We start from the raw sequence: 26,144 nt of genomic DNA, 5'->3' as shown, positions 1-26,144 counted from the left end.
GAGAGAGAGAGAGAGAGAGAGAGAGAGAGAGGGAGAGAGAGAGAGAGATAGGGAGGGAGAGAGGGAGAGAGAAAAAGAGAGAGAAAGGGAGAGGAAGAGGGAGAGGGAGAGGAAGAGAGAGAGATAGCTGTGGGCCACAAAGCCAAGTTTCCAATCCATGATAGATAAATAATAGCAATCAGAATGAGGGATAATTAACAAGCTATTTGAAGAGGGAATAACTCTACAAAAACGTCAGTTGCAACCAGAGGCATTTTCCATCTTCAGTGTACCAAGAGAAAACAGTAATAAATTAATAGAGAAGGGCAAGTGCTTCACAAATTAATAAGAAGTGAATCCTAGTTCGACAGCTCTTCTTTACGTGTCTGGGAACTTGTGATGTCCGCTTTACTAATGCATAACCTGATACCAAAATGTGATATGAGTGTTAGGCATAAATCTCACAATCTCTCCGACTAGAGATGAAATCCATTTTAGCCCACTATTTGAAAATATTAAAGAAGAAAAATAAATTACAGACCAGAAACCCCTAAGCATTTTACGTTAGTGAGCTTTTGTTTGTGCATGTGTAAAGTAACATTAATAAGGAGTTTATTTTTTTTTTCATCCAATGCTATGCTGCCTTATCATGGTGGGGGGGGGGGAGCAGATGTTTCTGGGAGGGATGAATGAGGAATGCTAGGAGTTATGCCAAGGGCGTACAACTCAAACAAGGCCATCCCAGCTACCCAGCTAAAGCAAGCGGACAGCATATTAGACAGAAGTGATACAGAAAGATATTGGAGGCAGATGCAAAGATATCATTTCATACTGTCCAGGAGAAGACAACAATAAACTACTTTTGCATTTACTCGGAAAAATCACACCAATAATCAATATAAACTGATTGATGATATAACGCTAGATGAGGGGAGCCTAAGGCTGGACGTGCTCAACATGCTATTGAGGAATTGCTGAAGACCTTTCAGAATGCTAACAGTGTTTCTAACATGGCTAGATAAAAGCTTTCGGTAGGTCTAGTAGCTGATGTTGCCCTGCAGGAAAATAAAATCCAAAGCTGCAATGACAGAATTACTGTGGGCACATGGAACATAAGAGACACGAGCATGGAAGAAGTAAACACAGGAAAAATGAAATGAACTGATTACACATTGACATTTTTGACATCAGCAAATTGAAATGGAATGGAATTGAAACCTTTTGAACAGGAGATCATACCACACAGGACATGAAAAACAAAGAAGGAATAGCATTGTATTCCTAGTTAGGAAGAAGACAGCAAGAATAGTCCTTGGGCACAATCAAGTCAATGACCGGATAATATCAATTAAACTTTTCACACAAGCCTTTAATATATCCATTATCCAAGTTTATGCCCTAACCACTGATGCAGAAGAGGAAGTTGATGGTCAAGTTCAATCTGAAGTCGATAGAACATACAAGCATAATATGTTGTTTTACTGTATAGCCCAGGAAACCGAAAGAAGGTAAAAAAAAAAATGACATCACTTTCTACCAATCCAATTATTTCCTTATTTATAAGATAGTCTTCCGACAACTAAATTACATCAATATGCACAAACAGCACCAGATAGAATAAAACAGAAGTCAGACAAATAATATTGGTAGAAGAAGGTGGAAAAGCTCATTTGCAGCAGCAAAGACATTGCCAGGGGCTGAGTTGTAGAACAGATCACAAACTGTTCATGTGCAAACTCCAAATCAAGCTAAAGCTGCAGACCAAAACCAACACAGTGGCCTACAAATTGGAAACTGTCAGTCTTTGTAACAATACCAAAGATGGGAGACGTGACAGAACGTGCTGACTATTGTACAATATCCGTAAGCTCACATACTAGCAGAATAAGTTTTAAGATTATCTACAGCAAAACAGATTTAAAAAAACTGAGGAACAAAATACATCATTACTGATACATGTTGGTATAATAGAGAAAGCCAAGGAATAGTTCCCCCCCACCCCCAAAAAATCACTGTGTGCTTTGTTGATTATAGAAAGGGTTTAATTGTGCAACCCTGTCAAGCTGTTGTATGTGCTTATGAAAATGGGAACCCCAGAACATTTCATTATCCTCATGGGTAATTTGTACACAGCCCTGGATGTGATAGGCTGAATATGGTGAAACAGACTGGCTCTAGGTTGGCAAAGGAGTAGTATATACTCTAACCTTATGTATTCAACATATAATTAGAATATATAGGGCCATGATGGCGAACCTAAGGCACGCATGCCACAGGTGGCACGCATAGCCATATCAGTGGGCGCGCCAGCTCAACTCTGGCGCGCATGTGCATGCCGGTGTTGTGGCCCATCAGCGGCCTGTGCAGCTAGTAGCTGATTCCGACAGCAAGGAGGCTGGTGTAGTGATGCACCAGCAGCCTGTGCAGCTGGCACTTGAGTCAGACAATGAGGAGAGTGGAGAAGATGTGGTGCCAGAGGCGGGAATTCAGCCAGGGCCTTCAGAATCTCCAGAAGCTCCCATACGTGAAGAGGAAGAAGAAAAGGAGCCTCTTCTTGATGCACGAGCGTGTAGAGCTGCCAAAAGGCAGGAGTGGCTCCTCAGGAGGAGGTCTCCTCGAGAGTAAGGCTTGGGGCTAATTGGCCACTCCCCTAGCCTATTTAAGAAAGGACGATGACTGAGGCAATTTGCAGGAAACAACTTTGTTCATATTCCTTTGTGTCTTGATTCCAGAAACAAGTCTGATCGGCTCTTGCACCTTTCTTGTCAGTTTTCCTGCAAATTGCTTCTGGGCATTCTGCCAACCACAGTAAGATTACGGTTATCTGAAATACTGTGCTTCAGAATTGAGTTATTATTCTTTGGATTTTTGTCGACTGTTAATGAAGTTAAATTAACAGCCCTTGTTCAGAAAAGACTGATTTAAACTGTACTTGTGTTCGAACAACTACTTAGAAAACTCATTAGTAGTTCTTAATTAGTAAACTAAGGTTTGTATGGAATTTGTGTGTGCTGCGTTCTTTGGGGTCTGTAGCTGGGGCAGAACAGCTGGCCAGCTAATTTTCGGGCCTTCTGGGCCCACCAGAAGTAGGGAAATAGGCTGTTTCCTGCCTCCAGAGGGCCTGGAGGTGGGTGGGGAAGGCCCATTTTTCTTTCTCACCTGGCTCCAGATCCTCTCTATGCATCTGGGGAGGGTGAATATAGCCTTCCCCACCCCGTTGGAGGACCTCTGGAGGCCTGAAACAGCCCATTTCCCAACTCCTGGATGGTCAGGAAGTGACATTTTTTGCTGTCCCCAGCCTCCAGAGACTCCTAGAGAGGTTTCCTGTCCAACCAGAAGTTGGGAAATGGGCCCTTTCAGGCCTCCGAAGGACCTCTGAGGGGGTGGGGAAGACTGTTTTCACCCTCCCCAGATGCATAGAGAGGATCTGGAGCCAGGTGAGAAAGGAAAACGGGCCTACTGGGCCATCACATGGCAGGAGCGGGGGGAGGAGGGGGGGTTGCGCACGCATGCGCAGGGCAGGGTGCATAGAATTATGGGTGTGGGCACGTGTGTGCGCGAACCTCCCCCAACCCCCCTCCTGGCACGCGATGGCAAAAAGGTTAGCCATCACTGATATAGGGTGTACTAAAAGTCATGACTGAGAGGCAATTTGTTACATAAATTACATTAAATGTTGAAACTGGTTCCTATTTGCTTTTAAACACTTATCTTACTCATGAATGCATGAATTTTGAATGTCCATGAGTACAGTAACATTTTCCCTGAAAATAAATATTAATTAATAAAACATATTGTGATTGCTCTAACTTTTAACTTTTAATACATCTTATATATTAAGGAACTTGGATTGGAAGAAAATGATCATGGTTTAGAACTGGAGGAAGAAACTTCCACTATAATGATGATAGGGCTCTGATGTCTGAAAATGAAAATTTGCAAGTTCTTTTGTAGTGAAAGTCCAGGAGTACAGTGAAAGAAGGAGACTAAGTCCAAATATAAAGAAGCCAAACTAGTGACAAAAGATACAGTCAAGAATAGACGAAAATTTGGCCTTGGGGAAGATTCTGATGTGCAAAGATGTACTTGTCTCTACAGAGATCTGAATCATACAATGTTTTTTTCTATGATACTCTATGGAAGGACAGATTGGATCAGTAGTGGGATTCAAATTCCATCAGTTCAGTTCGCTCGTGGGCATGTGCCTGTTCGCACACGTGTGTGTGACACTTCTGCGCATGTGCAGAAGCTTCTGCGCATGCACAGAGACAGCCAGGCAGGTGAGCGGAGCCTCCCGCCGCCGCCACTACCGGTTCGCCTGATCTGGGCGAGCCGATAGCAACCCACCACTGCATTGGATGTTGGAAGAACACAGAAAAATGAATTGATCCTTTTGAACTTTTTTTTTAATTGAAAAAGTTTTCAAATACAGATTTTTCCCCCTTTTTTTCCCCCCCTCTCCCTCCCCCTCCCTAACCCCCCCTCCCCACCCCACCCATCCCCCCCTGTGACTTCTTCATAACAAAAAAAACCTAATTCATAACAGATTACTTACTCCCTCCTCTAGATATTGACCTTTACTTACTAAAAATATTATTAATATTATAACATCCCCCTTTATCCATACATTTCAGAAAAGAGAAAAGAAAGGAAAAAAAAGGAAAAAAAAAGACATTATACTATGACATTATAAAATAACTTCTCCACTTTAAAACTATACAATAAGTCCTACTTTAACATTTAATCTTCTATGTATATTACTATAACATTTCAAAGCAGCCTTCCCCATCAAATCTAGTTTAACATTTATTCCACTCTATCCATTTCCTCCACTCCCCTAAATATATCACTTAAAAATCCCTTTTCTTAAACTAATCAATCTACTAACTAGCTTATTCACCCACTATCAAGCAAAATTACCATACACAACATTTCTTAATATCTTTGATTCACTGCCCACACTACTTAAAAATATATGTCTATATTTTCCATTATATCTAAATAAAAAAAAAGAAAAGACAATGACTTTAAATTTATAATCCATATAGTATCTTCTTTAAGGTCTTTCCACTGGATTGGTAGAACCAACATCCATAATCGGGTAACATAACTTGCTGGTGCAACAGTTTATTCAAGATCTTCAATCATATCTGCCCCCATCAGTAGTAAATATCTTCTTATATATATAAAAGTAAAAACAACCACCCGAGTGACATTATAATTATATTCCATATAGTAATAATTGTGGGTTTCATCAGGATTATTAATTCCCGTCATCGTAGTGGGTAACAACCCGATCTTCTGCATGCCCCAGCATAATTCTCTTGCCTTGCAATTCAAGATAATATAATATATTTATCAACACAAAAAAAAAAAATTCCAAAATGGATAATTCAAATCCATCAGTTTAAGGCTCATTTCACGTCCCCAAATTACGGCCATGCAGAGATCTGCCACAATCTTCAGGATGATATTAACCAATACGTCGCCTCTTCTGTGTTTACACATAATCATTCATATTTTAAAGTCACTGGCTTCACTGTTGCCTGATTTAGAAATTTCTATTTTTATGCCACCTATTTCTTTTTTTCTTTACTTTTTGTGGGTTTGGTTTCCATCCTGGTTTCTTTTCTACAAATTGTGTATCATCTGGTCGGATTTTATTCTGCTTTGTAGATTGGTCTTGTTGGTTTTGTTTTTGTATCTCATATTTCTTTTTTATCCCTTGTATTTCACCTAGTTGGTTTCCATGCTTATCCTTGCCTTGATAAGTCATCACCTTAAGGTTAGATGCCACTTCTCTCAGATTTGTAGATAGTCCAGCTGGGGTATCCAATGAATCCAAAGGCAATTCATCTGGTACAGTCTCTATATTTCGATATTTTACCTTTATTTCCGGCTCCTTCTGCTTATCCTGTATTATACCTGAAGATGTTAAGTTCATTTTCAACCTATTTTGATAAAATTCTTCCGCTCTTTCAACAGTGTTTAGCTGATATCTTTCTCCTTGATATCTAAATATAATACCAACTGGGGCGTCCCACCTGAATGAGATATTTCTCTTTTTTAACTCATTCACCAGAAAACCAAATTTCTTCCTTTCCATCAATATCTTAGGTGGGAGTTCCTTGTAAATCCAAATCTTTCTTCCAAGCAATTGCAACTTAGAATTGAAGGAATTTTGCACGATGTTATTCCTAATTTCTTTGTCTGTAAAATAAATCACCACATCTCTAGGCAATTGCCTTTGCTTGGCAATCCAGGAGTTGATTCGATAAACTCTGTCAATCCTACAAAACACTTCATCAGGTTGAACCTTTAGAATCCCAGCTAGAAATTCAGAAGATATTTTCCTTAAATCATCTCTATTATTTTCCTGCAAACCTCTTAATCTTATCGCATATTCTGTGAAATTATATTGTACCATTAAAATCTCTTTTTCAATCTTCTGTTGCAGATTTTCTGCATTACCATACTTTTGATCAGCATTCATTTTAGATTTTTCTTCTAAGCTATTATCCTGAATGTTTATCAAGTCATTTTCAATTTTTTGGATTCTATTGTCCAATTTATCTTGAATTCCTTCCATTTTAGACTCTAGTACATTAGTATTTGTGTCCAACTGCATCATAAATTCTGTAAAACCATTAGCCATTTTTGAGAATTTTTTCTCCAAAGAATCAAACTTAGATTTCACCAATTCTTTAATTTCCTGCTTAAATTTTTCAAATTGCTGATTCACAATCTCCTCCCTTCTTTCAATCTCTTCTATAAAAAATTCTATTATATTAAAATCAGGTTTCTCAGACTGAAGAGTTAAGACTTGTTCCTTTAAGTTGTTGGTGGGGGAATCCCCCCCCCTTCTTGTTTATCTGACTTTATGAGTCTCAGTGCCATGTTTCCGCCCAGGCAGACTTTGTTAAAAAAAAAGCAAGAAAGACTTCTTTCCAATCAACAACAATATCAGGTCTCCAAGGGAGAGAAAAAGAGAAAAAAACACAGGAGCGAAGTTTTGTCTACAAATGTAGCCAGTGGTATTTATTCCGCTACATTGTAGTAATAAAAAACGGAAGGACTTTCCCTTTCTGCCTCTCCTCCAGCCGACGCCATTTTAAAAGGCTTTTTTTCCTCTTTCTTTTCCTCCTCTCTCTTAAGTAATTTCTTTTAAAAAATCAGTAAGATACTTGCGGTTCAGTCTTACAGGTCCAACTCACATTTTCTTTAAGTAGTCTGTTAAATTTGCAGGCTTGCTTTTGACGCCTGGCTCTGCATCAGCAGAGGTCTCCCAAAGCCCGGAGCAGCGGCTGGGGATACGGGGCATCTCATCCGCTCCATCCCAAAAGTAAAGAAAAATCTTTTGGGACTCCGCAGAGAGTTCTACCCACCCCTGCCGGCTCTATCTCTGTTTCCTCATGGAAACGGAGTTTTTTCGAGCCGCCATTCCGTTGTGAAGGCGGCTCTGACAGGCGATGGAAGCTGACGATCCCAAAGGAACGTCTGGCAGCGACAAGCAGCAAACCGGAAGTCCCCTTTTGAACTTTGTTGTTGGAGAAGACTTCTGAGATTATCATGGATAGCTAAGAAAATGAACAAATGAAACAGAGAACAAATCTATTCAGAGTCCTCACTCAACGTACAAATAGCCAGACTAAAATCATCATATTTTGACATATGATGCGAAGACCTCTCTTGCAAAAAGTGAAAAGAAAGAGAATGACCAACAGAAATAAATGCATCCTAGGAAGATTTGAAGGATGAGTGATTGGGTCAGAAAACCTTTTTATGGAGAAATTTATATGAAGAAAATCTATATGATAAGAATAGACAGAAATTTGATAGCGCATAACCAGTCAGGATTTCTGGTGTGCTGATCTTGTGTGCAATTTGTTTCAGCCTTAAACTATTAATGCAGAATACCCCCTGCAAACCAATTTCGTTAAAGGAACCTTTTGTTCTTTGTGCAAAAGGTCCTTCGTGACATGGTAGCACACAGGAATAAGAGAAGGAATGCAAATTCTCTTTTGAAAGTAAGTTATCTGATTATGAAATATTAATTATGTCTGCCCCACCAGTAACAAAACAGACTGGACATTAAAGCCCATGTGCGTCTGAGAAACTGAAACTGTATCTATTTAAAAGATTAAGCTGCATGTGGAAAATCCAAGTGCTTTATATCCATCTTCTTCATGGGTGTTTTTCCCCCCTCCAGGACTCTTGTTTTCAAATCAGTATTAAGAAAGCAGTATCTAGAGATAAGGAGCCAGCTTTCATAAGTAAATAAAGTGGCTTAATAAACTTGGTGTCAACATTACTTTCCTTGATTGCTTCAAGGGATATAAGGAGAACTATGTAGACTGGGTGATTCTTGATTAACAGTTTGTACACAGAACAGGAAATTCTTTTTAGCTTGTGAGATAGGCAAAATTAATCTTGCTGAATAAGGGCTCAATATAGCTTGCCTGAAGAAATTCTACTCATTTTGGCTTTCACAATTCATACAAGTCCAACCCACTCATTTAATTGTCTGCTTTTGTCATTGTTAGCATTCTAGGCGATGACAAAAACCCTTATCTATTTTGCATTATTCTGAACATGATCTTTGTATGGAAGAAACAGCATGGAATCACTTTTCCACCAATCTTGTTAGATGCTATGTAAGAAGATAAATTGATTAAAAACCCAGGATGACCCTGTGAGCAAATTTGAAGTTGCAGATAATACAGGTCCCAAGGGAGTAAATGACAAGCAGCTACAGGGATGTTCACGCAGAAAATCATGACAATCTCTGACATACCTGTATTCCAGTGAGAACTTGGTTAACTCTCTGTTGTCATGCAGCCATTTGAATTCCAGGGGCCAACTCCCTTCTGCCATACAGGTGAGCACCAAACGATTTCCCTCTAGATGGACTTGAGTGCGCACTGGCTCTGTCTTGAAATATGGGGAAACGTCATCTGAAATCACAAAGGAAAGTGTGTCAAAACCTGTGCGTTCTTCCATCATGCATAAGACATTGGACCCTCAATATTAGATCAGACAAGCAACCTGTCCATCTAACATGTCGGTCTATGAATGAAAAGATATATGCTAGTTCTGAAAATGTCTGTCCTTTGTTATGCGTAAATATCCTTAATTCTGACACATGTTTTACTACAGTGAGAAATCTAGAAATCGAGATTATGTATCTCTCGATCAGCCTGTTTAAAAACATACATCACTTTCAAAGAGTTATACATTAATTGTAGATATGCTGTTGTCCCAAGGACACCGCTAATTGATTTCAGAGCCATATTCAGAGTAATATATGTAAAGCATCACCTTTAAAGCAGTACATGGCACAGGGCCTGGTTATTTGTGGGACTGCTTCTCCCTGTGGGTATTTGTTTGTCACAGCAGGTTGGATAGGTTGAAGAGTGCACACCAGGTCCTTTCCCTCAAATATCATTAAGTCGGGTGTAGGAAGAACACCTTTTCAACAGAATCTCTTGTCCACTGGAACACCCTTTCCCCTGGAATCCAGGAGACCCCCACCCTTTTTGCCATCAGGAAGGTGATAAAAAGTTGGCTCTTCCCCCAAGCATGGGGATAGGGTGAAGTTGGAATCTTGGGGTTATACTTGTTGTAGGAGTGCAATAGCTCACGAGGTTAGAATGCTGGACTGATGATCAGCAGCCTCGCTTTTGAGACCTGTTGCTGCCGCAGGAAGGGGTGAGCTCCTGTTACATGCTTCAGCTCCACCAATTTGAAAGTGGGTGATTGTAAGTAGATAAAATGGGTACCATTTCAGTGGGAAACTTTGCAGGGCCGCAAAGGGAGCCCCCCAACTGGGCATTCCCTGGGCAATGGTGATGTCACTGGCAAATCTTTTCACCATGGAAGCCCTTTGGTGCTTCCAACATGGAAGTATTAGTATTATTTGATGTGATGGAGAGTGTTGGTTGAGGCAGGTTCTGGTTGTAATGGGTGGGGTTTTTTTTGGGGGGGGGGTATTATTGTTGTGAGCCATCCAGCGTTGTGACATACAAATAGTCCTTGCTTAGTGACGTTTGAAGTTACAATGGGATGAAAAAAAAATAACCAGATCACCCTTGTGTGACTATTGTAGTGGTGATCTGACTGAAATTTGGGCACTTCAAAGCTGCTGGATATTTATGACTGTGACAATATCTCACAGTCGCATCATTGCCATTTGGGTGCTTTAAAGCTGGTTTCTGACCCGCAGAGTCAATGGAGAAGCTGGCAATAAAATTGCAAGCCCTGGTCATACGATGACATGTTTAATCACCACAGGTGACTCATTTAATGACCACAGCAGAAGTGATGTCATAAGTCCAGCACAGTAATGTGATTTTTTTTTTTGCTTAATGGTTGTGTCACTTAGCAACGGAGTTGCTAGACCCAATTAAAATAATTAAGCAAGGACTACCTGCATATGATAGTCATAAAAATAAATGAATGTATTGTAAAACAATAAAATGCAAATCAATTGCTATAACTAAACTCCACCATCATATACATACCAAAAGTTTTTCAGGATTAAAAGGAGGTATTATAGGACTTTCAATAAACGAATCACCTAACATGGCTAGATTTGAACAAAATGTCACCATATATGTTGTTCACCATTTGTATGAGATTTTTGCTAGCTTTAAAATTGGTTAACAGGTAATTGTGTGCGTGTGTCTGCATGTAGCCTTGTAGGTAGTAGCACACATACATACATAAACATGCCCAAAGATTGGTATCAGCTGTGAGAAATGGAAGTTATTGCTTTCCCTCTATTTTCTTGATGAAAATTATCCCACCCCTGAAGCTGTTCTTTGCTCTACGGGGTAAAATATATAGGAATCAGTAGGACACCTGAATGTTTTGCCTTGAGGGAGAAATAACAGCTTTTGGGATAGGGTTATTTTAATTGTAAAAACAGTATGGGAGAAAGGGTTATACTGTCCTCCTGGGTGGCAGTTCCAGTCTGAACTGGGGAAGGGGGCTGTGTCTGCTATTAACATTTAAAAATACACGCAGAGAAATTCTCCCAGAGAGAGGGATGTCATGTACTTTCTCACAGATGATTCCAGGCAAAAATCATAGGAGAACCAGAAGGAACAAAGTAGATTATAATGGGATGAGCTTTACTTTACAAACTTCTGAAAAAAAAATTTTTTTGAAAAACAAAACAAATCATCTCTATTTTGTATTAATGGCCTGACAGTTTCACTCTCTAGATATCTCCATGTATTGTCACTAATAATGGGAAAATATATTTAGATGAAGATTATGGATTTGTCTTCTAGGTCCATTCAGAATTGGACTCAAACCAAGTTGAGATAATAGGCAAGGTAACATGTAGTTTTGCTGTGAGGCAAGTCATTCAGTTTTTCCATTATTTGTTTCTACTTGTTTTAATCTTCTGAAAGCCTCTGAGGGAGATTGGTGAGTGGGTACCCCTAGAAATTGAGTAAATAAACAGCAGTAAGAACTAAACACACAGTTAAGGATTGTAGTGCTTGTGAAACAAAAAGCAAAGCTATCCACTTTAGTTTAAATGAAAAAGACCAAAATCCAAAGATAGGGAGTAACTTTATTGGAGTGATAGAAGATGTAAACAAGTAGAAAGTTAGCTTCTGGATTCTCGAGAGAGTTCCAGAGTTCCTCTTCAAGTACCTCAACTCTGCAAAAGGCAGGGAAAGAGGGTAGAGTAAATCTTTATATATTGCCAAAGATTGTCTAGGTAGGTGGCATACATAGGTAGATAGGTAGGTAGATTGGTAAATAGGTAAATTGTACATCTGTAGATGATTCCTAGGATCACAGATTAAGCATAGTAGTGAATGCAGTCCATAAATTAAGTGTCAAATTGCACTGGGTTGAACAGCAATATTGAACATGAATCAAGTATGAAAAAGCGAGGACTTCTGTCTGGCAACCAAATGCAGATTAGTCCTACTATCATTTTTCACATAGCTACCTACAATTGCAAAAGGTGGACCACGAAAGAATAGACAGGAGAAAAATTGTTTTGTTAGAGCTGCAGTGTTGGAGAAGGCTCCTGTGCATTCCTCGGACAACAAAGGTGATAAGCAAACAAGAAGTGAAGCATATAAAACCAGACATATCACAAAAAGGCAAAAATCACAAAATTCTACCTTACTTATTTTGGCCATGTTACACATCAAACTCACTGGAAAAGGTTATGCTTGGAACGATCAATGGTAAAAGGAAACGAGGCCACCAAAAACTACAATTGCTAGACCCCATCAAAGCCAACACCAGCCAAAGCATAAAACAACTGAAAGGAACCATACAAGACTGGAAAATGCGCAGAGAACTGGTCCATAGAATCACAGAGAATTAGACAAGATTGTGCAGATAGTATCAGCGGTTTAGATTTACCATGAGTTTCTAAAAGGGGTTTGCAAATTGATTTAATTAGTCTTGGCTAAAGCTGCTATCAGATTACTCTTAAAAGTTAGAGACAAAGATGGAAGAGCTGACCCACAGTTTTCAACAAATAAAGCCAGTTTCTCAAATCTATACAAGCTTAAGTAAAATGCAGAGATTTTTTACTTAGATAGATATAAATGGAAACATAGCACTATTTATATTTCCAAAGCTTGAGTGGTGTTCTAAATAAAAAAGTCGATTAAAGTCAAATTACTAAGTGACCAACCTTGCTGGAAAAGCACACAAGAATGTTTTCCCCCTTGTTAATTACATAATGAAAATAGTCTAGTTTAATTTACTGCTGTTTATCTTGCCAGGGTTGCCAGAATAGAAGAGTGGTATTTAATTTTCATGGCAAAACATTTATCTTCAGCTTTGGTTTGAAAATATGGAATCATTCTGTATCAAATCTTAGCAAAGGCACAGCGTATCATGTTGCACTTCTCTTTTCATTAAATGAAGCAGATTTTCTACACAGTAATCACAGAACTAAGCTGATGTACTGTACTTTTATAGGAATAGCTGTTACCTGCCCCCTGTGCACATAGATTAGGCCTTTAACATCTAAGTTCACATTAGCAATCATTAAGCCAAATAGAATTTTAGCACCAGACATTTCTCATTACCTTAACCTCACCAGTTTTCAAGGAAGTCAGTAATTAGGAAGAAACAAGTACGGGGAAAAAAAAGAAGAAGAGTTGGATAAAGGCTCAATGGATGTTTGCTTTGGTTATCTACAATCTGAAGTGGCCTAGATAGCTTGTGTAGACATGTGTTACTCTGTAGTTTCTTCAGGGTAAATATAGGTAGTCTTGGATATTCTGGTTCCACTTGTGGTTATAAATTGAAGACTACCTATATTTACCCACATACTATTATTAAAGATGTCTTATAATTCTTGCTTCCTTGACCTTCCTCATCTGTGTGGAATTTAACACAGGCCAAGAGTACTTCTGTACCTTTTGTGCTGTGATTCAAAAAGTAAAGGTGAAGCCCCCTTCCCACTGAATGCATTTCCTAGGAACTATGTCAGGGGTGAAATTCAGCAGGTTCTGACAGGTTCTAGAGAACCGGTAGCGGAAATTTTGAGTAGTTCGGAGAACTGGCAAATACCACCTCTGGCTGGCCCCAGAGTGGGGTGGGAATGGAGATTTTGCAATATCCTTCCCCCAGGAGTGGGGAGGGAATGGGGATTTTGCAGTATCCTTCCCCTGCCTCGCCTACCAAACCATGCCCACAGAACTGGTAGGGAAAAATTTTGAATTTCACCCCTGGACCATGTGGACATATCTTTGCCTGGCAACAGTTCAAACATGGCTTCCAACTTAATTTTTCCCAGGCTAGCTTTTCATTTCTAAATCTAACCGGCAATCCTCGTGTTTGCTGATGGTCCTTCATGCAAGAGCAACAAGGACTGACTACACATAACTTTTTGAGATCAGACGAAGTCAGCTTTGTACTGCCACTTAGCTGAATAATAAGGCTAAATAATCTTGTCAACGAAGGAGGAACAAAAATGCAATTAAAATCAGTGAACAAAAGACAATCCCAGAATTAGGCCATCAATTCCATTGCAGAATCCGTAGGTTTATAATGACTTGCATCTCCCAAGAGAGGAATACTTGATACTTCTTTAGGAGCATGGAAATATAAAAATGTTTACCAAATCTTCTCTGCTCTCATTGCTTTTCCTTTGCCACTATTAGTCAGTGCCTATAAAACTGGCTTCTCTCCTGTGCTCTGAGGTAAAAAGTTGACTTTTCTCCCATTGGACCAGGATAGTAATTGAATGCCTTTGCATAGCGAGAAGAAGCGCTTGTTATGCCTAGCCTTGGCTACGTGCGTGACTGTGCTTTGTAATATTGGATTTAAAGTATATTTTAATTTGGTTTTGATTGTTTCTCATTTGTATTGATACGCACTAGTCAGAGTAATAAATTATGAATCGGGCATAATTATGATTTACATATTTTAAAAATAAAAATAATTAAAATGTAATCCGTTCGCCATTGCGCAAAACTATAGTATCTTATTAAATGCTATATTAATATGCTTTTCCTATCCATGAGCAAAAAGAAAAAGTTTCTTTCTGGCCACTGCAGCTGCTGAGATGGAACAATAACTACTTTAGAATATGGTCATCTATTTTTAGCACATTCTTTAGGATCAGAAAATAAGGTGAGCCAATAACTCCATGATCTGTGGTTTGGACAATGCAATAGTGGGACGGGCATCTTCTATTATTTTTTAGTTGACTCAGCTACTCAAATTAATATCAAATATGGTACTGCATTTAGTAATTAACGTAACTAGCTAACTCTTCCTATTCATTCTCGGAAGGTGTTTAAATTCAATCACACCTATAGATATGTACAGAGTAAAGAAATAAAACCTGATTATTAAAACACACTGCCAAGAACATGAATTTCTGTGTGGTCTGTTGTTGCTTGCTTTGGTTTCATAACCTAATTTCAATATAAAAATTTAATTCTGAAGCGTGATGATCCTCAAGTGAAGCCTAATGCCCAGAGATGGGTCATGTCGATTTCCCCCAAATTTATTTTTTTATTCCAAAAGGTTACCAATGAACACATTTTTATTAGTTGCCTCCTGAGTCTTGTGGCAGAATAAAAACTTGAGAGTGAGAGAAAATAAAGAAGAAATATTATTTCAACTTATTTCCAATGCTTTTTTTTGGGGGGGGGGAACGGTTTGCCTAATCGTGAAGATCCATGAATTTGTCTGGGATAGATGGATAGCAACAGGGAAAGATCCTAGATTTGCCCAGAGCATTTACTACACTGCCTATGTTGCTGCCTCTAGGATCTTTTCCTTTCGCTAGATTCATGGCTCTTATTTACCGTCAGCAAAGTTAAGTCCTGACACCTTCTGAAACAAGCAAGCAAGCAAGCAAATAATAATAATAAAAAAAACCATGGCCAAATGCAGGCCTAGTAATTGCGTGACTCTCGTGTGAAGATTTATTCCCCTTCTAAGAGAGAAGTGCTATCACCGTATATATTTTATGGGTAAAGGGAACTGAGGCATAAATATAGAGGCATAAGGATTGTACAGGATTATTATTACACACATCAGGGAACTAAATTCATATTTTCCAAGCTGGCACACCTGCTCTCCTCCACACCTAGCATTCTGTGCCATGTTATCAACAATGACACAGTTCTGATCCCTTTGCCATATTTGCGCCTACCTGAGCCATTTAGTAACCATATCAACAAGAGCTTAGAGTCCATCTAGGATTTCTCTAAGCTGCTTTGCGTCTTTTATTCCCAGCTGGCTTCTTAGCATTTTAAAGACTGTACTAGGCTTTTAAGATAGAGTGTAAAGGGTGGTGGGTAGGGGGCTGAAGAAGAAGGAAAGAAGAAAGCCCATTTTATTTGCTATGTAAAATTGGAAGCTGAAGTGCACAGCTTCATTTTCTGTGTAACAAATGGTATTCTTTTTTTTTTTACTTCAAAGGTACATTCATATTTTCCAACAGCTTTCAAATATACTTTGAACTGCGTTATTTGTATTCATTTGAATAAAAAAACCAGGCAAATAAATAAATCCTCAAATCTTTCTCTGCTTTAATTCCTGGTATTCTATTTGTCATAAAACAATAACAATTTGGGTCCCGGGGGATTAAATTCCTTTTTCCCCCCGCATGTGGGACTAATTCAGAAAGAGGGAGTGCGCAACCCACAAACAGCACATGAACATGGGCATACCAATGCAGAAAACACAATGTTAAAAGGGTTTAAGCTGTTTCAAGACCCCATAGAGGGCAATTTGCAGTGAGGTATGCCTTTCTATTTTATTGCTTCCATTGTCCTCACAGGCTTTTTGGAAATGACAACAAACGAAAGAGTGCCAACTTCAAGGTGGTAAAATGTTTGAAGTGTATACTTTATTCCACAGGTATGACAGTTTCGTGCAAAGGAATCTCACAGTGTTCCGAAAAGAAAATAAAATCAGAATCCTCTTCATTTACTGATAAGTGGCTGGACTCTTAAGCAATATGGTATTCTCAAGGATAATCTACAAAGGATGTTTGAGTGATTCTCATCCTACTGTCTGAAAGGATCTGGAACGGACCCAGAAATTTCTGAATTTTTGATTCCATAAACGTGAATACCCATTTGGACAATTCACTTATAAAGTTAAGAAATGACCCATCAATTTTTTACAGACAGATTTGTCTATTGAACAAAAGGCAACAACAGATTGTCTAAATTTTGTTTTTGTTTTTTTAAAAAATAAAATATTTGAGCACTGACAACCTAAGGCCAGGGATAGGCCACATGTGTCTTGAACACAAGTCCACACTTGCGATAGCACTTTTTCCAATTTAAAATCTCCCATCCTCTATTGTGGATTGATCACGTCTGATACCCAAGCCCTTGCCATGGTGACACAGGGGTTAGAATGCAGTATTGCAGGCTAATTCTGCCAACTGCCAGCAGTTCGATTCTGACTGGCTCAAGGTTGATGCAGTCTTCCATTCTTCTGAGGTCAGTAAACGAGGAGCCAGGTTGTTGGACTCTGTAAACTGCTCAGAGAGGATTGCAAAGCACTATGAAGCAGTATATAAGTTTTAGTGCTATTCCTATTATTCTAGGGCAGTGATGGCTAACCTTTTTGCTATCATGTGCCAAAAGTGGGGGGAGTGCGGGGGTGGGGGTGTCGCTCGTGCGCATGCCCACACCCATAATTCTATGCGCCCTGTGCATGCGTGTGTGACACCCCCTCCCCCACGCTCCCCCCACTTTTGGCATGCGATGGCAAGATAGGCCCATTTTTCACTCTCCCCAGGCTCCAGAGTCTTTCTAGGAGGCTGGGGAGGGCAAAAATGGCCTTCCCCACTCCCCCGGAGGCTCTTCGGAGGCCGGGAACAGCCTTTTTCCTGACTTCCGGTGGGCCCAAAAGTTCCGAAAATCAGCTGGCTGGCGCACACATGCACAGTGGAGCTGAGCTCGCATGCCCACCGATACGGCTCCGTGTGCCACCTGTGGCACGCGTGCCATAGGTTCGCCATCACAGTTCTAGGGCTACTGAATGATCCCAAGGAGAACTGCAAGGACGGCCCTTGGAAAGCTGGACCGAGGACAAATGGGATACATATTCAGAATGGCAGAATAATAGAGTTGGAAGAGACCTTGGAGATCTTCTATTCCAACCCCCTGCTCAAGCAGAAGACCCTACACCTAGAATTTCAGACAAATGGCTATGCAATGTCTTCTTAAAAAACTTCCAGTGATGGAGCACCTGCAGCTTCTGAAGGTAAGCCATTTCACTGATTAATTATTCTCACTGTCAGGAAATTCCTGCCGCATTACTTCATGCTTTCAGCCAACCTCATACCTTCCCAAAGAAAGCATTGGACATGTGGAAAGATTAAATATCAGATGGTTTAATTTCACTTAGAATAAATCTTGTATACTTTTTTTTTAAAAAAACTTGGAAATGATATGCAAAACAACAGATTTTGTTTATTAAGCATACAGATTTTCCTTGCAAAAAGCTCCCACAATACTTTATACACAATACATAAACTGATGATTTCGGTGCCTTCCCAATGCCGGAAATAGCACTATATTAGATATTATCTCTTCTCTCTCCAACATATGTCATTATCAATTTTGTTTGTTTGTTTAGGGAAATTTGAGGATTAACTACAAGAAAGGGGGTGCTGTTGTTCTACCAACTGGCTGTTTAAGTATTTTTATTGAATGTTAAAAATAACTCCCTTCCCTTTTTTTTTCTTCCAAAGACTTGACAGGAACACTTGAAAGGCTCGATTGATTTTGGGGGGTGCCAGAGTGGTTCATATGTCTTTATACTGGCTTGGAACAAAACAATCAAATCTATAGTGTAACGGGCAGATTGAATAGGCAAGGGCAGAGGTATCAGACGTGATCAATCCACAAATTTCATACCACTGCCAATCAATCACAGGAGTGGATTTTGCATACTCGACATAGAGGCTAGAGACCCAAGTAACTTACTAGACTGATTCAATTCAAACCCACAAGGCTTCTAATTTAAGCCCTGGAGTCCTACATGCCTAGAAGGATATGAACTTAGGTTTGTATAAATCTGACAGTTTGCTTGCCAGGGACTATCTAAGTAGCTGTGAACTTCTGTTATGGGAACATTATAATGTGCACACAGCAAAGGACAATTGGGACTGTTGCAAGCCACTATCATACGAAAAAAGAAGCAACCGTAATTAAGTGACTTGTGCAGGTGAAATGTCTTGGTCTTCTCCAACTAAAGGTAGCCAATGCTTTGGCTGGCATTCCAGTTACTTCTATTGCCGATAGAGCTTCACTGATAGGAATACATTTAATGTAAGTGGGCAGTTGCAAAAAATGTAATTCTGCTTCTCAGACAAAGAAGCGATTAGTCTATAAAAGGCTACAAACTGGAATTGACAAAAAACAGAGAACTCTGTACTATAATTTTATAGAATACTATAAAAAAAAAGGAAGGAAAGTTGCCTACAGGAAAAATTTGTGATATATTATCTGTGTTAATTTTTCCAGATTTTTCTTAAGAGACACAGAGATGCACCAAGGAAAATAATTAAAGACAAATTGTTTTTATTCCGTAGTCATTCACACAGCAACGTCCATGTCACTTTCTGTCCAACTGCACTCTCCTCCTAGTTTAAAATTCATCAACACAGCTTTTATCAGCTTCCAAAAACTTGCCCACCAAATAGCCTCTGAAATGACAACCCAATAAATTCCTTTTTCACCCTGGTTAGCTTTTGTTTTTACATTTTAATGGAAATATGCAAACATGAAGACCACTCGGAGGCTTCAGCTGGTACAGAATGTGGCCGCGTGGGTAGTGATGGGAGTGTCCCGACACTCTCATGTTACACCCCTCCTGCGCGACCTGCATTAGCTACCGGTTGCCCTCCAGGTGAGATTCAAGGTGCTGGTTATCACCTATAAAGCCCTACATGGCCTAGGCCTGGGGTACCTGACGGACCATCTGCGGCCAGTGACAACTCCCCATCACCCAGTGCGTTCCCACAGGGTGGGAGTGCCGTCGGCCAGGCAGTGTCATCTGGCAACTGCTAGGGAACGGGCTTTCTCTGTGGGCGCACCTACCTTATGGAATCAACTCCCCCTGGAGCTCCGGGTGGCCCCTGACCTGCGCTCTTTCCGCCGTGACCTTAAGACATGGTTATTTCGTCAGGCCGGATTGGACTGGAGGGGTTTTGAAGGGGAGTTTAATGGTTTTTAACACTTAATATTGATTTTATCTGTTTTTATTGTTGTGAGCCGCCCTGAGTCCTTTCTGGAGAGAGGGCGGCATATAAGCTTAATAAATAAATAAATAAATAAATAAATAAATAAATAAATAAATAAATAAATAAATAAATAATAAATGTATTTATATATATAGATTTAATCTGCAGTTTTCGCCCTGTATAAAGTAGTATAACTTCTTTTTTTGTTTCTTGCACAGAAAGGAAGAGATACATTGATTGATGGATTATATACCATCAAGTCCACCTAGATAAATTCCCCCCCCGCAACACACTGTGATCTGTCCCTCACCTGGTCTTTCAGGTCTTCCAATGGTGTAGTCATCACCTATGTAACTGAGTCCAGCCACCTTGCTGCTGTTTTCTGTTTCACTTTCCTTTTGTATTCCCAGCATTAGAGCCTTCTCCAGAGAACCAAGTCTTCCCCTAATCAGTGGTGGGTTGCTACCGGTTCAACCCAGATCAGGCAAACCGGTAGTGGCAGTGGCAGGAGGCTCCGCCCACCTGCCCAGACGCTTCTGCACAGGTGCACACTCATGCGCGTGCACACACAAGCGAACCAGTAGCAAACTAAATTGAAACCCACTACTGCCCCTAATGTGTCCAAAGCAGGATAATTCAACCTTGGTCTTTCATGTTCTTGTGAGAACTTTAGGTTGATTTGTTTGAAGTTCCATTTGTTTGCTTTTATGGCTATGTTCAATGATTCATGATTCTTAATGTATCTACAACAGATATGGCCTTTATGGAGAGCCAATACTGTTGAATTAGTCCATTGACTATATAAGCAAGAGATAAAATTTCTCCAAAGATGAAAAAGGAATCATTTTGCACCAGTAGCCATCATTTTCACTCAATTCATGAATTCCTTTCCCATTCATAATCTAAAAAGGCATTTTTTGAATGCCGAAACATAATGTGTCATCCCATTCCCTCAAGTTTATAAAGGTGCCTCCACACTTGAGGTAAGCAACTTTTGTAACCTTAATCACTGTATGTGATGACAATTGGTAGGTGGGGAGCCATACATATGTTGCATATATGTACAGACACTTGTAAAAGCTGCAACTGATTCACAAATTTATTAAAACTTGCCTGTTCATTCCAGTCGCACACATAATTCTGAGAATAGGCTTCTTTTTCAGAATTAAGTTCAAGAATAGGGATTCAACGTCTCTGAAATTGTACTCTGTATAGAACAGGACTAAGGGATTCATTTCATAGTCTGATTTCATGGGATGGAAAAGAAACAAAATCTTGGAAATATTAAGATCTTAGTAATAATACAAAGTCATGCTAGTGAGGGGATTATAGGGAATAGATGTACACATCAGTGGTGGCTTTCAAAAATGTTTACTACTGGTTCTGTGGGCATGGCTTGGTGGGCATGGCATGGCAGGGAAAAGATACTGTAAAATCTCCATTCCCTCCCCACTCCAGGGGAAGGTTACTGCAAAATCCCCATTTCCTCCCAAACAGCTGGGACTTGGAAGGCAGAGAATAGATGGTGGTTGGGGCCAGTCAGAATTTTTACTACCGGTTCTCCAAAATACTCAAAATTTCTGCTACCGGTTCTCAAGACCTTGTCAGAACCTGCTGAAACCCACCTCTGGTACAGGTAGATGTAAAGATCAAAGCACCCATGGAAGTGCTTTTTATGGGTGTGGAAAACCTACCAAGGCTCACAGTCAGTGTTGCACAAATCTATACATCTAATACAGACACAATGATGGAAGAACATTAATAAATTATTCAGCAAATTGTAAAAGGTGGTAGTGCTGTAGTATAGGTAGTTGTAGACTTATGACTACAACTGAGCCCAAAATTTATGTTGCTAAGTAAGACAAGTTGTAAACTGAGTTTTGCCTCATTTTACAATCATTCTTGCCACAGTTGTTAAATGATCACTGCAGTTGTTAACTTAGGAATATGATTGTCAAATGGTCTCCCTCAAAAGTTTGCAAAAGATGATCACATGACCCTAGGATATTGCAACTGTCATAAATACAAGCCAGTTGTCAGGTACCTGAATTGTGATCATGTGACCATTGGGATGTTGTAAGTGTGAAAAATTGTGATAGGTCACTTTTCTCAGTGTTATAACTTTGGATGGTCACTAAATGAATGGTGGTAAGTTGCGGACTGCCTGTATATTTTTACCTCTAATGGGTGACTGCAGTACAAAAAACAAGAAGAAGTGGGTGTCTATATATTCTGCCTTTAAGCTCCAGAAGGAAAGGCAGAGTATAGTACAAATCTAGATTAAGATGATGATGATGATGAAATGTAGAAACCTAAAATCACAAGAATATATGGACTGGATGAGGATGTTAAAATTTATAACCGGAAGTGTCTATTCCCTATAAAAAGTGTCTTTTTCTCATTCTTTATTAGATTGTTTAAGATATGAATTTCAAAAGGAATCAATCATTCAATTCTGGACCAAGTAAAAGCTGGACAAGGTGATCAGGCAAGCAGAAACATACATTGGGCATATGATGCAAATGGAAGATGGACCAGAAAAAATATTACACTTGGAAAGATTCAGAGAAGCCAAAAATGGAATAGACAAAGGATAAGGTAACTGGAAGGGATCAAAGATATCACTGAAATATATTTTGAAAAGCATTAAGTTACTACAATAAATTGATAAAGATAGCAAGGGTTTATTTGCTAGGTCAACAAAAGCTGCATTTGGCTTGATGTCACTTGATTAAGTACCAAGTTGGTAGATCTAAAGGTATTACTAATGCTCATGCCATATCTTGTTTGTAAAACAAAACTGAAAAACTGCTTTACTATTCTTTTTTTTTCTGCAAGCAAGTATTGTACTGGACTGAAAAATAAATAAATTCATCCTCTTTTCCCCAAACTATGTCAAGAGAGTTGATTTTTTTTTAATATTTCCAATCCAATGCCTCAACAGTACTCGAGAGGGGGGGAAAAACAATCCATAAAGGCAACACAACCATAAAACACCACAATAAAATCCATATACAACTCTCAAAAAATAATAAAAAGAATCAACAAAACCAACCTTCATCTTAAGTTGCAGAAAACTGAAGTCTGTATTAAAAGATCTTGGACTGTCTCTGATACACAGAAATTCAAACCATCCTCTAAGGAGATGGAGCTCCCTAAACCCGAGGCTACAGCAAGATTTCCTGCCTGCTTGTACTTGCTGCTTTCAATTGGGACACAGAAAATTCCTGAAAGAATATTTCCAGTTGTCTGGAATATTGTGCAAGCATGATGTGACAGTGTGCCTGGGGTCTGGGGCAGGTGCTGATAATTTCCATTACAATGTCTATTCAAGAGCTCATAACATTCTTGGAGCAAAAGAAACTTCAGTTAAAAAGAAATTACAGTGGTATCTTGGTTGTCATCTGCTTTGAAACTCAATGAATTTGGTACTCAAATGCATTTTTATATGAAAATTTTGCCCTGGTACTCATTGTTTGTTTGGTACTCAACACATAAGCTAGAACTTGTCAGTGTCAACTGCCTTGTGACTCACTATATTATTCCTTTTGGGGAAAAATTGTTTAATACTCATCATTTTTGGTACTCTTTGAACCAATTAACAATGAGTACTGAGATACCACTGTATATCATTTTTAGATTTTTGATGCTGAAGGAAGCCAAACATGGGAGGAAGAGAAACATGCATGAGAATAAGAAAGGAAAGGAATCTAAGCCAAAACATTCTGCAGACCAACAATATTTTCTTTGAATGATGAGGCAAAGAAAGAATCTTGGGTTCTCATGAAGAGTTTCACTTTGTAGACTCTGAGCCTATGCTGAAGATCCAGCTAGCTTGGGGTTTCTCAACCTTGGCAACTATAAGACATGTGGACTTCAACTCCCAGAATTCCATATCCAGCATTGCTGACTGGGGAATTCTGGGAGTTGAAGTCCACATGTTTAAAAGTTGCCAAGTTTGAGAAACCTTGAGCTAGAGAAATGAATATTTTTTCACCTATGCATACCAGCAGGAAAGATTTTCCTATCTGTGAATAATGATAAAAAGGATGAATAATGGTAATTGATATGGCTGTGTAAATTCTTTGAAAGAGGAGCTTAGAAGCGCAAGAGAATGTATATAAAGCACATTTCTCTGAATCAATAAGGTAGCTGTCTTTTTTCAGGAGACACCCTGGAGCAATTTAAATAGCCTCGCAAGCCTGAAAAAAAGAAGTGGCTACTCTATTGATTGTTGTGCGTTTCCCTGAGTTGCACAGCATCTTTTTCAAAGGGTTTGTACAAACCTAGAACACCCGTGTAGGCTCCTTAGACTAAAGGATATCAGTGCCTTTGTAAGAACATGACTTCATGAAATGCAGTGTCACATGGCTCACACTGAAATAGCCAAATATATTTTCTTGCAAAGATTTCAAATAAATGAGCAGCAGGCGATGATTTCCCCCTTAGTAAAAACAAAAGGGCACTTGGACCATAAATTTGTGCCCCAGTTTTTACAAAGCCACTAGAGCAGTCTTTCTAGTCTGACAATGCAACACTTCTGATCTGAAAGGCACTCACAGAGCAGCTGCCAACAAGTCCTTAAAATAACTGTATAGATAGATAACCTTTATTGACACTTTTTACTCTGGGCACACTGGCACACATTAAAAATGAAATTCTGTTGCCTGTTCTCAAAAGTGTACATATACATAACACACATATATACATGCTATACGCACATGCACGCACACACACACATACACATATATTACTGTCCATCTTGAATACATATTGGAAAATTGGTATAAAGTTGGTATGACAGTCCTCAGCAGCTGCAGCAAAGTCATGAGGAAAACATGTTTGGAGTTGCCCACATATATGATGAAAGCACCTTTTTCCTTTAGAATCTAAAGTGCCGCACAGCCCCAATTTCTAGCAATATTGTGAAGTTAAACACTATTGAGAATTCAAGGAATTAGAATCTTAAAAATCTGGAAACTACGAAGTCCTGGGGATAATTTGCTGCGCTATGAATGTTTAAGTAGAAAACCTCAAGCTCCATTTTCTATTCAGTAAGGCTCTTCCAGAGAAAGCCAGTTTTAAACTAAATTTTTAATCCACTTTTTCTAATCATTACACATGCTTATTTTGTTATTATTACCTGCCAGCAGAAATTAAGGATCTCTAGAAATATTTCGGGAATATCTTACAACACAGTGTCCTTATTCTTTGTTTAAATTATTTTATCTATTGCCAAAAGAGAAGGGCTATGTTTTATATTTTATTGATTGCTGTGAAAAGATGTGTGTCAAAGTTTAATACAGCTGGATTATTCTGACTCCCTCTACTGTATATATAGTATAGTTGCTTGATTGTCTCGGGGCAATTTCTTTATAACACATAGACACACACATAGGAGAGAGAGAGAGAGAGAGAGAGAGAGAGAGAGAGAGAGAGAGAGAGAGAGAGAAGGAGGGAGGGAGGGAGAGAGAGAACTACAATTCCATATCTGGAATGGAAAAATATCTGAGATGGCTTTGTTTTGTGATACTGGAACAGATAACAAGCAATGCAAGTCCAGTATATATGTGTACTTAGAACTTTTGGTTTGCATCTCTAGTTTTCTCTAACTGTACTTTGGGCCAAAGTTGCATAATCGTTATTCTGCTAAATTATGAATAAGTAATATCCCATAATCTTCAGCCACCCTGGCTGAGATTTACTATCATTGTAATGGAAGACCTGGAAAGCACCAAGTGCCCTATACTTGGTCTAGTTCCAGATTTTTAAAAAAGCAGTCTCTCTCTGAATTTTTATGGCTGTATCCTAAACACATACTGGTCTAAACCTGCTTATGATTGCATCATTAAGTTTATATTCCTGCAAAAGGAAGTAAATATGTTTCTTTATAGCCCCTTTTCTCTAAAATAAACCAGCACAAATCTATATTATTGAAGAGATTAGGAGACCCTCAAGATTTTTTTTTTCTTCCTCCTTTGGAACAGCCTCTATGTTGTAAGAAAAGTCTGAGCTTCTTTTCCTTTTCTTGCTTAACTTAATGGCCCCAATTAGGATTCTTGTGCTTAGAAAGCTGTTAGCTTGACTGAGTAGGATGTCCATGTTGTTTCTTTTGCTATGCCACACAGCTCAAGCAGATAATCAAAGCCCATTCAGCACCCCATTACTGAAGAAAGCCATAGCAGCCAGCCCTGGGCACAACTGCTGGGTAATTGCAAGATCAGAGGGGGAAGATTGGAAGGTTTTGTGTGGCTGGGAAAACCTATTTAGCAGATTATTGGAGTTGCTCTGAAAATAAACAAGGTGAAATGGATTGGCTGCAAATTAATGGCAAAGAGGAGGAGGAGGGATGGAATACAAATTGGAGAATGGAAAAAAGTGTCTCTAAGAACAGATGCTACAAGTCAGACTAAGGGCCGGGATTGACCCTTGTCCAGGAGGAGAAACAGAATTG

The 26,144-nt window shown here is 39.2% G+C and overlaps 1 protein-coding gene across 1 annotated transcript in view; it reads right to left on the bottom strand.

Moving 5' to 3' along the window:
- SDK2 (sidekick cell adhesion molecule 2) overlaps positions 1–26,144 on the bottom strand; it is a 443,151-nt gene that overhangs the window by 177,612 nt on the left and 239,395 nt on the right. Inside the window, exon 2 of the mRNA XM_070937707.1 lies at positions 8,774–8,933. Within this exon, the coding sequence (XP_070793808.1) occupies positions 8,774–8,933 (160 nt within the window). The remainder of the gene's footprint in view (positions 1–8,773; positions 8,934–26,144) is intronic.

Source organism: Pituophis catenifer, unplaced genomic scaffold (genome assembly GCF_029215685.1).
Source record: "Pituophis catenifer annectens isolate HBS135680 unplaced genomic scaffold, rPitCat1.0.hap2 SCAF_2, whole genome shotgun sequence".
Lineage (NCBI taxonomy): Eukaryota > Metazoa > Chordata > Lepidosauria > Squamata > Colubridae > Pituophis > Pituophis catenifer.
Note: the sequence above shows the minus strand (reverse complement) of the source record. Positions and strands in the feature narration are given on the sequence as shown.